This window comes from Copadichromis virginalis, linkage group LG18 (genome assembly GCF_057382275.1).
Source record: "Copadichromis virginalis isolate Kocher_CV1m ecotype Utaka linkage group LG18, C_Virginalis_male_GT1.1, whole genome shotgun sequence".
NCBI classification, from domain to species: Eukaryota; Metazoa; Chordata; class Actinopteri; order Cichliformes; family Cichlidae; genus Copadichromis; species Copadichromis virginalis.
Genome location: NC_140635.1, coordinates 1041124 through 1057142, shown reverse-complemented (window position 1 = coordinate 1057142; position 16019 = coordinate 1041124). Strand labels below are relative to the sequence as shown.

The 16019-nt window shown below is 41.7% G+C and overlaps 1 protein-coding gene across 1 annotated transcript; it reads left to right on the top strand.

Moving 5' to 3' along the window:
• Window positions 1-6619: 6619 nt before the first annotated feature.
• LOC146686834 (uncharacterized) lies at window positions 6620-14678 on the top strand. Its single transcript, XM_085440256.1, has 2 exons — window positions 6620-7060; window positions 12451-14678. Exons 1-2 carry the CDS (start codon window positions 6889-6891, stop codon window positions 13452-13454), a joined length of 1176 nt encoding a protein of 391 aa, XP_085296382.1. The 5' UTR covers window positions 6620-6888; the 3' UTR covers window positions 13455-14678.
• The last annotated feature ends 1341 nt before the right edge of the window (window positions 14679-16019 follow it).

Genomic DNA, 16019 nt, shown 5'->3' with positions numbered 1-16019 from the left:
TTTGCTTTGGCTGTTTGGGAGGTTTCCAATTTCCTGAAAAGAAACTCACCGAACTGGTTTCACAATATACCAGAACAAACACAGGAATGAGGCTCGCTTTCCTTTACACAGGTGATACGTTTGCTTCTTCACCGATTAACTCATGGACATGTTTAGAGATAATTCAGGAACTACTTGATGTAATGTTCCTCCACGAATCTCCACCTTATCATGGTGGAGGGATATGGTGCCAAATGATACCAGGAGCTCTGTTTTCAATGGTAATTTGCCCCTGGCAGGGTCCCTATATGCACACTGGTCCTGAGAGAGGGGTAAGACTAAGAATGAATCAGAAGACATCCATGCTGCATTGACCAGTGGACCATGTCTGGGTACGTGGGATGGGGTTTCTGAGGCTCTAAGCTGGACCAGGCCCAGGGGAGGGGCTCCACAGAGAGTGTGGGTTAGGTGGCAGCCAAAGTTGGAGGCCCTGGCGATAACCAGGGTGGATACATCTGTTTCCCCCAGCTTGATGCCTTTATGTTGGGATTTTTGCTGGTGGACAGGAGAGTTGCATCCCTGGAACGGGTTCTGGCTATTTGCACTTTTGCACCAAACCTGGGCTTGTGTTTGGTTGTTGGATGGAAGCTTTGTGCTTTTGACAGTGTAGCTAACATTAGTTGGAAGGAACACTGAAATACTGGAAGAGGTCACAGTTTCAGGCTGTTTGTGTCCTGCTTCACTGTCTTCATGGGACTGCCAGGGTCAAAGTTTGAACTAATAGATCGTTTTCTTTTTGACTCCCAGCAGAAGAATGAGGCCGCTCAGCAATGCTGCGTCAAACCTGGCCTGCAGGTAAATGTTGCATTAGGACAGATAATAAGTGTAGATCAGATGATTTCCTGAAGAAGCAGCGTCAGGGGAAAACCCTTCATTAAAAATCCAAAACTTCCTCATGATCAGTGTGTTAGACTCAGGACATAAACCAGACCAAGAGTTAGCTTTCAAGCAGCACCAGTTTGAGCCGCCAAATTTCAACTAACACAAATGTTTGTTTGTCAAAAGATTATGAATTTAAAAGAAAGAAGACCAACTGTTAATTTCTGCTGCTTGTATCAAGCTCAGGAGCTAAAAATGCAGGACCTGGTTCTGCTCGCAGGCTCCGGGTCATCTCTGATTTCCTCCATCAGGTTCATTGACCATGTACCAGTCACATTATATTGACCACATCTAACTGAGCTGTGTGAATGCCTTAAATATTCTTGTACAAAACAATAAGGTGAGAAAATCTCGTCCCCACTGTTCCAGCATGTCTTTAGTTCAAATCTCACAGGTTGTCACATTCACAGCTTCTCCTGTTTTTCTTCTCTTTACTATTTCCTCATGTTTCTGATGCTTCCCCGTCTACCTAATCCTCTTCATTTCTAGTGCTTTCCTTGTCCCCACTTCCTGATAAATTGGATGTTTACTCTGTGCTTGTTTTGCCTTGTTGGTTTCACACATATACAGTAATGCTGTCAGGTTTCCTCCACGTGTTTTCTTCTTGGTTTACAGCAGCTATGTCGAGTCTGTCTTTGCTGGTTCATCAGATATAAGTTTGCTATTGTGTAATCCTGCATCCAAAGTCATACTTTTGTCTTTTATAATCTCTGTAAAATTATAAAATCTAAAGAGGATGTGATGTTGAAATGTTGCTGCAGTTCCTGTGAAAGAAAATATGTGAACTCATGAACTCTGCTGACTGGAAACTCTCCCTGCTGCTGCAGAAATGTGTGAGCGGTCCTCAGTGTTTCGATCAGAGGGAGCCTGGTGGTGGAGCAGGACTGCTGAAGAACTCAGTGGAAGGACCCACAGACTCTGGTCCTGATGAAATGTGTGGGGGGGAGGAGGGCTGCATCCATCTGACACTGAAATGAAAACTAAGAACAGCAGAGAGGGGGAGACTTTGAGAAATGAGAGCAGGACATTGATGTTTTCACCAAATCTGAAGGAGAGCATCATCATCTGGTGTGATGAGTTCAGAGAGAATAAATGGAACAAGCATGAGATGGTCTTCCTGGTTGGACTTTTAGCTTCATGTGAGAGATTTTACCTTAAAGAGATAAACCTCTGTTACTCTGTTTATTTTGCTTCTGCTGCATTTCTGCATGTCCTCATCCACTAAATATAAAATAGTGTAAATGAGCAGCTTTTGATGTTTGACAGTTTTTATTGTGTCTGAACGTTCCTGCAGTTGGTTTGTGGTTGATGTGGATTTGCTGCTCATGTGAATCCTCCCACAGTGTTTCATTAGCAGCTGTAACCACAGTGACTCTGATAAAACAGGAATTAGCAGAATCCATCTGATATGAAGCTGTGCTTTGAATACCACTTCCCTCCTCTTTGAAGAGTAGTCAGATATCTGTGTTCAGGTTTTTGTACAGCCTCTTCTACACTTTGTATCACTGTGTTTCTAGAGCACAGTAGTAGAGAGCTGTGTCTGCCAGGGTTAGGGCTGCTATGGTCAGATTAGTTGTTGTTGGTGATGTTTGGGATCCATATCGATTATTGGGAATATAATCACTTGTGCTGCGTTTTGCTCCTTTCCAGAGTATAAACTGAGGAGCCTGAAGGTCAGAATCATGTCTGTACCAATAAAGCCAAGGAGTATCATCACTCGTCTGATAGTCACATGTGAGTGTGACAGATTCTCCTTCTGTTTTAGTGACTTCAGGTTGTTGAGGAGTGATTGAGTCTCCAGCTGTTAGTCCTGGAAAAAGAAAGAAGAAAAGTAGTGAAATGCAGTCTGTATATCTGCTTAATGCAGCAGCTTCAACTAAACTTTAATCCCTGTTCTTAAACTCACCTATAATGTGAGATAGAAGCAAAAAGAGGTGCAGCAACATGTCTTTGGAGTTATTAAAGCCAGACAGACAGCACATGAACAATGTTCTTCCACTGCAGCACAATGACCAACAAATAATGTCATTGGATGAGCTCAACTTCAGTGGGCGGGGCCATTTTAATAGCTCAGCCAATCAAACAGTTTTGTGCTTCCACAGCAGCTCTGTCTCTGTCTCTGATCTTTACTGCTTCATTTCTCTGTTGTCTTTGTCATCAGTCCAATGACACAAGAATCAGAGGTTTAACAGTGTGTGGCTCCCTCTAGTGGATGTTGTGGAGTATTCTGTTGTCTTTGCTCCAAAGGTTTTTGTACAGAGTTTTGCTGTTTCCTGTCACTGTGGGCTGCAGAGCACAGTAGTACACAGCAGAGTCAGACACTGCAGCAGAGGAGATCTCCAGATGAAACTCCTGTTTTTCTTTGTCATGTATAAACTTCAGCTTTTCTGTTTGCTCTGAATGTTCTGCCATAACAAGCTGTGGATGTGAACCAGACTTCTGATGGTACCAGAAAAGGTTCTGAACATAACCTGAATAGTTGCAGGAGAGAGTCACAGTGCCTCCTTCCAAACTCATCACTACATCTTTAGATGGTGTCAGTAAATCCTCAGAGGATCCTGAAAACAACAAAGACATATTTCACCATCATGTTTCTGCATCTTTAAACTTAGTTTATAAAAAGTGAATCAATTCAAACAACATCCAGATATTTTCATGTCCATCATCTCCTTTTACATCTCACTCCATCTTTTGATGACTCACCAGTCTGAAAGGAGACTATCATCATCCAAATGAAAAGCAGCAACATGATTTTCTCTTGGACTGAATGAACAATAGAGAGAACACAGCAGCTCTTCAGCTCCTAAATGAAGCCTTTCATGTTCACTGCTGTAGCTCCTCCTCTTGCTGAGCTCTGTTTCCTGTCACTGTTTCCTCATATCTGCAGAGCGCAGAGTCCAACACCCACCAGGAACAAATTCGCTTTCTTTCCAGCTATGTGGATCAAGCTCTTATGCCTTTGCTGGTTGGGGTCAGTGATGAATCAGGTGAGGAGGATTCAAGACTGAGGCGAGAGATAAGAATGTGCACTGAATGTACTCAGCTGCATGAAGAGTACATGAGATTTTCTCAGACACAATTAAATAAAACCTGAGGAAGGTCAAAGGTCATCACTTGTATGTTTAACTACAAACTTGTGATCTGGAATTCTTTCACTGTTTTTTGCCAGTAGCGTGTTGTTTACCATAAAGTAATTCAGAGTCATTCATACCACAGTAACCAGAGATGATAATATATTTGTAAATATATAACTTTCTACAGGACTGAATATAATATCTTTATGTCCGGAGCCTCTGAGGAGTATCCGAGTATTTATAACATTACACAAACATCTCCATCACAGTGTTCATGAAATGCTGAGTTTATCCATCTTCTGGGTGGGCCTACGGAGGAGTTTTGAAGATTTCCCTGTGAGGGAGCTGCTGGTGACCAATTCAATTCAATTCAATTCAATTTTATTTATATAGCGCCAAATCACAACATAAGTCGCCTCAAGGCGCTTCATAGATACAGAGAAAAAAACCCAACAATCATATGACCCCCTATGAGCAGCACTTTGGCAACAGTGGGAAGGAAAAACTCCCTTTTAACAGGAAGAAACCTCCAGCAGAACCAGGCTCAGGGAGGGGCGGGGCCATCTGCTGCGACCGGTTGGGGTGAGAGAAGGAAGACAGGATAAAGACATGCTGTGGAAGAGAGACAGAGGTTAATAACAGATATGATTCAATGCAGAGAGGTCTGTTAATACATAGTGAGTGAGAAAGGTGACTGGAAAGGAAAAACTCAATGCATCATGGGAATCCCCCGGCAGCCTATGTATATTGCAGCATAACTAAGGGAGGATCCAGGGTCACCTGGTCCAGCCCTAACTATATGCTTTAGCAAAAAGGAAAGTTTGAAGCCTAATCTTGAAAGTAGAGATAGTGTCTGTCTCCCGAATCCAAACTGGAAGCTGGTTCCACAGAAGAGGGGCCTGAAAACTGAAGGCTCTGCCTCCCATTCTACTTTTAAATACTCTAGGAACAACAAGTAGGCCTGCAGAGCGAGAGCGAAGTGCTCTAATAGGGTGATATGGTACTACAAGGTCATTAAGATAAGATGGGGCCTGATTATTTAAGACCTTGTATGTAAGGAGCAGGACTTTGAATTCTGGACTTAACAGGAAGCCAAAACAGGAGAAATATGCTCTCTCTTTCTAGTCCCTGTCAGGACTCTTGCTGCAGCATTTTGGATTAGCTGAAGGCTTTCAGGGAGTTTTTTGGACTTCCTGATAATAATGAATTACAGTAGTCCAGCCTGGAAGTAATAAATGCATGAACTAGTTTTTCAGCGTCACTCTGAGACAGGATATTTCTAATTTTAGAGATGTTGCGCAAATGGAAGAACGCAGTCTTACATATTTGTTTAATATGTGCGTTGAAGGACATGTCCTGGTCAAAAATGACTCCAAGGTTCCTCACAGTGTTACTGGAGGCCAAGGTAATGCCATCCAGAGTAAGAATCTGCTTAGATACCATATTTCTAAGCTTTTCAGGGCCGAGTACAATAACCTCAGTTTGATCTGAATTAAGAAGCAGAAAGTTAGCGGCCATCCAGGTCTTTATGTCTTTAAGACATTCCTGCAGTTTAACTAATTGGTGTGTGTTATCTGGCTTCATGGACAGATAGAGCTGGGTGTCATCTGCATAGCAGTGTAAATGTATGCTATGTCTTCTAATGATGCTGCCTAAGGGAAGCATGTATAATGTAAACAGAATTGGTCCTAGCACTGAACCCTGTGGAACTCCATAATTAACCTCAGTGTGTGAAGAGGACTCTCCATTTACATGCACAAACTGGAGTCTATTAGATAGATATGATACAAACCACTGCAGTGCAGCACCTGTAATACCTACAGCATGTTCTAATCGCTCTAATAGGATATTATGGTCGACAGTATCGAACGCTGCACTGAGGTCTAGCAGGACAAGCACAGAGATGAGTCCACTGTCAGAGGCCATAAGAAGATCATTTGTAACCTTCACTAAAGCTGTTTCTGTGCTGTGATGAGCTCTGAAACCTGACTGAAACTCTTCAAATAAGCCTCTGCAGATGATCTGTTAGCTGTTTGACAACTACTCTTTCAAGGATGTTTGATATGAAAGGAAGGTTGGAGATTGGCCTATAATTAGCTAAGACTGCTGGGTCTAGAGATGCTTTTTGAGTAAAGGTTTAACTACAGCTAGCTTGAAGGCCTAGCTGAAATTAGAACCAGCACCAGAGGTTCTAATTTAATAAACAATATGCCAAATGTTTAACAACTGAATATAATAAAAATTTATTTGTGGCCAGTCAAACAATAATAATAATTAATAACTTATTCTGGCATTACTTTGTAAGTTTTTAATCAAACTTTATATATTTTGATCAGAAAGCACATTTTTGTTTGTTTGTTCTGAGCTCACCAGATCAAACAGTAACTCTTTTTATAGGGATCATGTTAAAGTTCAATATAAGAAACGTATTCAGATCATTTCAAACCAGAAAGCTTAAAATTCAAATGAAAATATCTGCGATTTTCTTGTTTTCCGTGGATGTAGAAAAAAATTGATTTCAGCTAGAAACTGATTTGAAACAGAGAAATCTTCGACAGCGGAACAGTTAAAGGTAAATGCCCTCTGCCGGAGCAACAACCGTGTGACACCAAGCGGAAGTAAAGAAAGGAAAGGCGCGTGTGTGAACAGAGCCGGGAGTGTGGGACCGAAAGAGTCAGCACATCACTGTGGTGTTAGCGGCTTTGCACAGACTCCCCGAGCTCTCTGTAATACTTTACATTCATTAATAAGAGAGAGAGAGGGGGAGGTGCGTTAATCACGTGACACCAGGCGGAAGTAAACAAAGGAAAGGCGCAAATTGCGTTAGCTTTCCAGAGACTGTTGTTGTTGTGTGAGCTGAGTGTGTGAGCTGAGTGTGTGAGCCGCGGCAGCAACGATGCCTTCAGTTCAGTATCTGAGAGAGTTCATCAACGAGCGACTAACTGCTGCTGCTGAACAAATATTCTTGGAGTTTGAAAAAACGATCGTCCAGTACGAGGAAGAGATCGACCGTCAGCGCAGACTGCTGGATATCACCTGGAAACCCCAAATCAAGCTGCACAGGACAGGTGAGTGTCCCTCTGAGGGAGGATCCTGATCACAGCTCTGCGGGACGTTTCTGATTGTGAGGACTTTTTGATGTGAGCTAACAAAGAGCAAACAGAGGACAGGACTGCACGAGTGAAGTTGCCCCCCACCTTCTTCAAATCCAGCAAAAGTGGTATCTAACGTTTGTGCTGCAAACATTTTAAAGATATTCAAGAAAAATTCTAGAGGTCATCAGAGGTCAACCAGCTCCCCCACATTAATGGAATCAAACAAATTTGATGTCAAACTTTTGTGCTGCAAAAATGTTTGTTTGTGCCGCTGTCGTTTTAAAGATATTATTATAAGTTTCTAAAGTTCAACCAGCCACTTCCTTTGCTGTAAAAAACATTGAGAGATATTAACCAGCATTGGATATTTTTTTCTCATGATCACACTCTTAAACCTAGTAATCAAACTGCTATAACCTATTTAAAAACTAGGTTAAATATAGCATTTAAAATAATTAATGCATTCTGTTGGAGAAACAACTTTATTTGCTGGTAACAAAATACAAAACTACGAGAACAACGTGGTTTTGTAGAATGTTTAGCTGATTTAGAGTTTAGAAATGTGTTATCATAGAATGTAGAACTATTGTAGAGACACTGACACTGCCCTTAATATAATAAAGGGCTCATTGTCTTGTGAACTTAGGAGTAGATTGTAGGAGACCCCTCCCCCACTGAGTGGAAATTCCCCAGAGGATGTTTGGGTGGGGGTCTCAACATTTGTAACTGGATAACTGTGATCTGGAAGGGAGATGGGTTTTTATGACCTCTAGGGAGTCACCTACCCCCACAGTGTTTTAACTGTCACGCACACACATCCACACGCACACTCACTCATGTGCACTCACACATACACACAGGTATGCGTACACAATCACACACGAGCACTCATATAGGCACGCGGGAACGCGCACATGTAGGCATTCACAGGTTCGCACACACACAAGTGAAAGTATGTAAACATAGTACTTAGTTTTATGGCACCTTGTAGAGGGTTTAGAAGGGGGGTCACTGATACAAAACTGCATGTAACAGACAAAGGAGTTGAGATCTGCAGAGAAAGTCCGGGGTCCTGTACATCTCCCTTCTAGAAGGTGTAATCAATAAGTGTGTATTAATAAAAGTGTTGTTAATTGACTACTGAGTCCCGGTGTTCTTTCTGGAGTCCTGACGAATATACGAACCGGGGTAAAACTGATTTTATAACAGTTTGTATGTTTCCTGTTAGAAAAGGTAAATACATGGAACTGTCTGAGCCTCACAAGTCTAATACAATAACTGAAAAATAACAGCTATTTCCATCATCTAACTCACAAACTAGAAAAGGACTTTCTTTCATGAAATCTTGCCATCACTCCTTTGTGTAGAGCACAGCGTGCGGACATGCGCTGGTGTTTTCAGATGCTATGGTTACATCCTTCCTTAGGTCATCATACATCTCCCAGATGTACGGGGTCCTGTTACAGAATGTCATATAATGCCCGAGTGTTTCTGGTGTTGGGCCCTCCTGAAATGTAATGACTGCTTTCAGTGTGAATTTCTCTCCTTGAAGTAGCAGAGTGGATGGGAATTCAGTAAGCAAAAACCTTTTTGGACTGTGAAAACTGTGCTCCAGAGTAGAGCTGGGCGATAGAACGATAACGATATGTATCGCGATATAACTTTTACTCGATAGAGAAATTAAGCTATCGCGATAGACCTCGCCGCTCTTGTCCTCTTAAAAAATAAAAAATAAAAAAATTAGCCAATCCAAATTAAGCAGCGCAGAGCCGAACCAATCACAGCCGCAGCGTCACGTCGCGTGACTTGTTACGTACAGCACAAGTGCCAAGCCGCACGTGTGTTTGTTTGGGAAGCAGCCAGCGGGTAATGGAGGAAATGAGTGCGCCGACTAGAAAAATCAACCGAGCGTGACCGAAGAGAAAACAGATGATGGTTCCAACGCCGGAGAGATTGTCGAACGGAAGAGCCATAGAAGTTCCGTAGTGTGAAGGTATTTCGGCTATTTCAAGTCTGACAAAAAACAGAGTAGCGTGCACTGTAAATTGTGCCGAAAGCAAGTCTGGAAATACAATAAACTGGTGCATGCGTCACACTGTGCGCCACGTTATTGTTTCGGTGAAATGAATTTCTACAATACTGTTAATTCTACTCTCTGCAGTGTTTAAATGCTTACATATACACACAGTTACTGTCCCTCCACACATACGACTCGGTTCTGCTTCTATGCCCCAGCTTTGTTTACTTTTTCCCACCGAGGCTTCTAGACTTCTGATTGGCCAACATTTCTGCACGGTTAGGAATCTAGCGCCACCTGCTGCTTTGGCATGTTCATAGCAGCGTTTTCCTTCATTTCTGCCTTTATGTGTGGACGGGATTATTTTTTAAAACGGAAAATCTCCGTTTTCAAAAATACCCGTGTACGTGTGGACGTAGCCTCAGTCTCTGACTGGAAGCGCTAATTCATCATTTGGCTTTTGTCAGACTAAAGTAACTGTTAAAACTGTTTGAAAAGCTAAGCTATACAACAAGGAGAGATTGAGAATTTCCTTTTAGTTCTCAGTTTATTTGATATTGACAAAAGTTGGTCAGTTTTGTCTGTTCTTCTGTAAAACAAACTAAGATTTATTTTTAGAATTAATATTTTGTTTCTAAGTGGAATTGACCGTTTAGTCTGTTTCGTTTGTTCTATTTTGAAACTTAAACGCTTTAGCGGCTGCCTTTTGTGTAGTTTGCAATATTTGCCTTTATTTATCTGAAAAAGTCTCGTGTTCCTTAAGTACATCTACCCTGTTGAACTTATTATGGGAAATAAATATTTAAATCAAAACAAGCTGCTGATTATTTCACATTTTACTTGTGAGCAACGGCACATTTAAATCTTACAAATATAGTTATTTGGCTTATATCGTGATATATATATATAAAATGAAAAAAACATATCGTGATGTGAAAAAATCTCATATCGCCCAGCTCTAGGTTAATGTTTTAACAACCATTAGCATTTTAGCATATACCCTGCTGGTAGCACACTAGATGGAGTAAGGTAATGTTAAGAAACATGGTAGTCAGTGATCCACAACCAGCTTATTGGCTCAAAACACCATATCTAATTATAAACTGATACGCACCTACAGGCATGCCCCTTTAAATTTCTTCATAAATGTTATTTGATGTTATTATTACGGCAGCACGGTGGTTAGCACTGTTGCACAGCAAGAAGGTCCTGAGTTCAATTCCACGATCAGGCCAGGGTCTTTCTGTGTGGAGTTTGCATGTTCTCCCTGTGTTTGCGTGGGTTCTCTCCGGGTTCTCTCCAAAGACATGCAGCTTGTGGTGATAGGTTAATTGGTTAATCCAAATTGCCCATAGGTGTGAATGTGAGTGCGACTGGTTGTCTGTCCCTGTGTGTTGGCCCTGCGACAGACTGGCCACCTGTCCAGGATGTACCCCGCCTCTCGCCCTATGACAGCTGGGATAGATTCCAGCGCCCCCTGCGACCCTTAAAAGGATAAGTGGAAGCGAATGGATGGATGGATGGAATTTTATTAATATCTTTAAAATGAAAGCGGCACAAACAAAAAATTTGCAGCACAAACGTAGCACCAACCTGTGACATCAACTTTTGTTTGATTTGGGTGATGTGGGGGGCTGGCTGACCTTTTGACGTTTGCATTTTCATTAATATCTTTAAAACAGAGGCAGCACAAACGACAATTTTAGCAGCACAAACGTTTGACACCACTTTTGTTGGATTTGAAGCAGGTGGGGGGCAACTTCACTGACAGGACTGCACCGTGCTCCATTCAAACAGCAGGCGCTGAAATCAGCCTGGATTTGAGTTTTCTTTATGCAAGTAACAGCATAAAGTTAGAACTGTGAAAGTATCGCTTTAAAAGAAAGTGTAATGTAAAATACCCTCATGTATGAATGCATTAAGATGCAGATGCAGATACAGCGATAGAAGTCCTCCTGTGGGTCTCCAATAATATGAACGCATCAGTGTCATTTCAGGCAGCTCATGGTCATTTTCATCACAGACATTCTGCTGATTGTGTCCTGTGTTCTCAGTAGCTTGGTTTGTTCAGACTCAGTGTGACTTAGCGTTGCACTTAAGTGCATCATATAGGTTGTTGCTTAGTTACAAGGCATCAACTCCGTTGCCTTTCTTTATCCCATCCATAAACAGAGACCAGTACTTGCTGAGTGTTTGTGTCGTGCGCTTGATTAGATGTAGGAAACATAAAACAGGTTTTCATCTTCAGATGTTTGAGCACTGAGGATGCAGCCTGGTCACATACAGGTAGATCCACCCTCTCAGTGTCAGGGCTTTCGTGCATCAGTATAAAACAGACACAATGGCTGTATCCCAATTCAGGGTCTGCAGCCTTAAAGGCCGCATTTTTTATCGCTACTGCTGTTCAAAATCCCATAAGGCTGGCTGACATGATAGACGATGGGCAGGGCTGTGAGTACTCAGACTGTGTTTTGATAAGATCTTGGAGAAGAACAACGGGAATTGAGATAATTGGTGACCAGTGACGGACATTAGACCAACTGTAAAAATTGGATGCAGTTGTTTGCACTAAACCCAAACATTCACCATCTTCACTCATGCAGCTATCCCACTGGCGCCAAGGTCGAAGCTGACTGGAACAACAAATTGTTCCCATGATTACAGGATTGTTGTCAGAACTCTTTGTCCCTCCTTCAAGGCCACCTGCGTCCACTGGAGACTGTTGACCTTTGCTTAACCGGGCGTGGTGACACTTTCTCTCAGCTGAACACGGGATACACATGCACACGCACGAAACATGTACACTGATACTGATGCGCCCTCACTATCACCCTCCTTCCCCTGAATCCAACGCCTCCCATCCAATGTGGACGGATCAGCTGGAGGCGCAGGCGAAGATTGTCCCAGATCAGCTGTACACACTGGAATACTCTCCCATGTTGCTTGTCTGTGTTTTATTGTGTTATGGTGTGCTGATATTCCTGTATTATCCTTTTGTGTTACACATTTCACTGTTGTTTTTTTGTTTTTTGTTTTTTTTTTCCTCACTACCTAGCCTGACCATCCCCAATGTGATATTTGTATTGTATGTACTCTCTGTCTCTCTGTCTCTCTCTGTCTCTGTCTCTCTCTGTCTCTCTCTGTCTCTGTCTCTCTCTGTCTCTCTCTGTCTCTGTCTCTCTCTGTCTGTCTCTCTCTGTCTGTCTCTCTCTGTCTGTCTCTCTCTGTCTGTCTCTCTCTGTCTCTGTCTCTCTCTGTCTGTCTCTCTCTGTCTGTCTCTCTCTGTCTGTCTCTCTCTGTCTCTGTCTCTCATAATCTCATTAGTTGTCTTTTTTTTCCCCTCCAGACGTCCCACAGCAGCCTGTCTGTAAGGAGGAGGAGGTTCTCCTTGAGCTGCAGCTCTGTGACCAGGAGGAACCAGAACCTCCACAGATTAAAGAGGAGCAGGAGGAACTGTGCAGCAGTCAGGAGGGAGAGCAGCTGGGACTGAAGGAGGAGACGGATACCTTCATGGTGACTGCTGCTGAGGAAGGAGAGCACAGTGAACCAGATAATGATCGTCTCATCACTAATAACGCCCCTCTTGCTGAGAGCCAAGATCAGGGAAGAAGCAGGAGTGCAGATCCAGGATCATCGAGAAATCCAAACAGTAAAAATGCAGAAAGCTCTCGTTCGTGCAAAAATCTCTGTAAGACTTGTGGTAAAATGTTTTCTAGGCCATCAGAACTTAGAAGGCATACACAGATCCACACAGGTGAGAAGCCATATTCCTGTAAAACATGTGGGAAAAAGTTTCGTCGAACTTGTCATTTGACCGTCCACATGAGAATTCACTCAGGTGAGAAGCCGTATTCTTGTGAAACATGTGGGAAGAGTTTTCTTTCAACAGATCATTTAAATATCCACATGAGATCTCACACAGGCGAGAAACCGTATCCTTGTCAAACATGTAGTAAACAGTTTTCTACGTCATCGTCACTTAAAGAACACGCAAGGCTCCACACAGGTGAGAAGCCGTATCCTTGTCAAACATGTAGTAAACAGTTTTCTACGTCATCGTCACTTAAACAACACACACGACTTCACACAGGTGAGAAGCCGTACTCTTGTCAAACATGCGGTAAAAGGTTTCCCAGGTCATCGTCACTTAAACAACATGTGTGGCTCCACTCAGGTGAGAAGCCGTACTCTTGCAAAACATGCGGGAAAGGTTTTTATCACAATAAAAGTTTGTCTTTCCACATAAGAACTCACACAGTTGAGAGGTCACATGTTGGTAACACCTCCAGTAAAAAGTTTTCAAATTCAACATCACTTAAAAAACACACAGAAATTCATTCAGGTAAATAGCTGCATTCCTGCAAAGCGTGGGGAAAGTTGAAATCCTCATTTGACTGGCCACGTAAATGTTGAACATCAGCTGTTTCCTCCTGCTGAGAGCTCACACAGGTGAGAAGCTGTAGTCTTAACATGTTTTTAGAAAAGGTCAAATATTTGGAGCCAAGTTTGACACAAATGTACAAATTCATGCTGGTTCAAATGTTTTTGCTTTTGGCTTGAAAACCTATTCAGACAATGATCGTTTGACTGTATTACATGTCGCAATGTGTGAACTAAATCTGATGATACCTATCATGTTGAACCTTTTTCATTCGTCAGGGAAAATATGATAAATCTTTTTTTTGAAATTGATGGCAGCACCAGGTCTCAAAAAAGGTTTGATAGAGGATTCTAGAGGCTCAGCAGTCCCCCGGCTCTTTGTTGTGTTTTTGATTTTCTGATGCTCCAGAGATTTCAATTTGTCTTTGATTAGTCAACGATTATTTCAATAAATCTTGTCTCCGCTTCCTGTGGGAAGACTTCCTGTTCTAGGCTTTAGTACCTCACCTGCTCAGGTCTGCCCACCTGTGAGTATCACCCTCTCGTCTCGTCCCACAGACAATTAAAACAATGACCCAGGAGACATGAATTTGAAAATAATGTATTTTTAACATCAATACTTAAATATTTAGTCCTATTTTACTCAATAAGACTGTCCAAATAAAAATGAAATAAATACAAATATTAAGTAATATGAATTAAATTCTAGTAGTATTTGAACCAAAAATTCAGCTTTAAAGTAAATAAAAAAAGATTTTGTTTTCCAGTCCAAAATAACAAGTTTCCAAAGTTTACAGATGATGCTGTTTTGCTGTTCCACTGCATTCTTCGTCAGTGTTGAGTGCAGTCTTGGCAGACAACATAGGTGATACTGCCCCCACAGCTTCCTGTAGTGTGTTTTAGTTTAAATAAAAACAAAAAAAACATTTGTGGTTTTAAGATGTGACAAGAAATTTCTATGTCGTGTGATCGATTATGTCGACGAATCATTGTAGCCCTACAAATGAACCTTCCTGTTTTCAAAATGCTCCTCCACCTGTTTTCTTTAGCACCACTTAATTCTCCAGCCTTTGTTGTTCCATCGTGAAACATGTCGCTGCATTAAAGTCAAAACAAGTTCATAGTTTTCTTATAATTGTAGTTTTTTCCACATTTTGTTTTTTCTGTCCTATTTTGAATAAAACGTGTTTCTGAGATGTGCATTCTGTTTTTATTTCCATTTTACACAAAGTCCCAACTTTTTTGGAATTGGGTTTGTATAACTGCTGAAGGACAACATTCAATTGTTGAGAACATGGTTCGATCCTGGATTGTAGTCCAGGAAAAGACAAACAGTTTCCTCTGTGTCTGCCTTAGTGTCCTGAGATAAAATCATGCAGTGAATTTAGTTTTTCCTTTATATTGCTGTAATAAAAGTTTGTTTACTTATAATTTTGTATTTTTTTATGTCTTCGTGTCTGAACGTTCCTGCAGTTGGTTTGTGGTTGATGTGGATTTGCTGCTCATGTGAATCCTCCCACAGTGTTTCATTAGCAGCTGTAACCACAGTGACTCTGATAAAACAGGAATTAGCAGAATCCATCTGATATGAAGCTGTGCTTTGAATACCACTTCCCTCCTCTTTGAAGAGTAGTCAGATATAATAATAATAATAATAATACATTTTATTTAAATAGCGCCTTTCAAAGCACCCAAGGACACTGTACAACAGATAAAAACTGGAAATATACACAATGGTAAAAATAGAAGATAAAAGTTAAAACATACAGAAATTTAAGAATAGGCAATTTTAAACAGATGAGTTTTGAGGGTGGACTTAAAAAGAGAGAATGAACTAATATTTCTGAGGTCCAGGGGTAGGGAATTCCAAAGTCGAGGGGCAGAGCAGCTAAAGGCCCTCCCTCCCATTGTGATCAGACGAGCAGAGGGAACAGAGAGAGAAAGAGAAGATGAAGATCTGAGGCAGCGGGATGGGAGCTTCATCTGTAATAAGTCAGAGAGGTACGGTGGAGAGAGAGAGTGAATAGCCTTGAATGTATACAGAATTATTTTAAAATGGATGCGAAATTTGACCGGGAGCCAGTGAAGTTGCTTCAGGATTGGGGAGATGTGGTGGGTAGAAGAAGTCCTAGTAATAATACGGGCAGCAGAGTTCTGGACACGTTGGAGCTTGTTGATAGATTTTTGTGTGAGGCCAAATAATAATGAGTTGCAGTAGTCAATTCTAGAGATAACAAGATTATGGATGAGAATGGCAGTGGCGTGAGGTGTGAGGAAGGGGCGGAGGCGATTAATGTTACGGAGTTGGAAATATGCTGCACGTGTAATATTATTGATATGTGAGTTAAAGGATAATGTGCTATCGAGAATGACACCCAAGCTTTTCACAGAGGGAGAGATAGGGACCAGCGAGTTATTGATGGTGAGAGAGAAATTGTTAATTCTGGATAGCAGTCGTTTAGTGCCGACCAGGAGAAGTTCTGATTTATTGCTGTTGAGTTTAAGAAAGTTGGAGGAGAACCAAGAATTAAGTTG

What these genes read in the sequence shown, in the direction of transcription:
- LOC146686834 (XM_085440256.1), top strand. Translation starts at nt 6,889, where the DNA reads ATGCCTTCAGTTCAGTATCTGAGAGAGTTCATCAACGAGCGACTAACT. An exon ending in AATCAAGCTGCACAGGACAG is followed by an intron (nt 7,061 to 12,450) that starts GTGAGTGTCCCT and finishes TTTCCCCTCCAG; the next exon opens with ACGTCCCACAGCAGCCTGTC.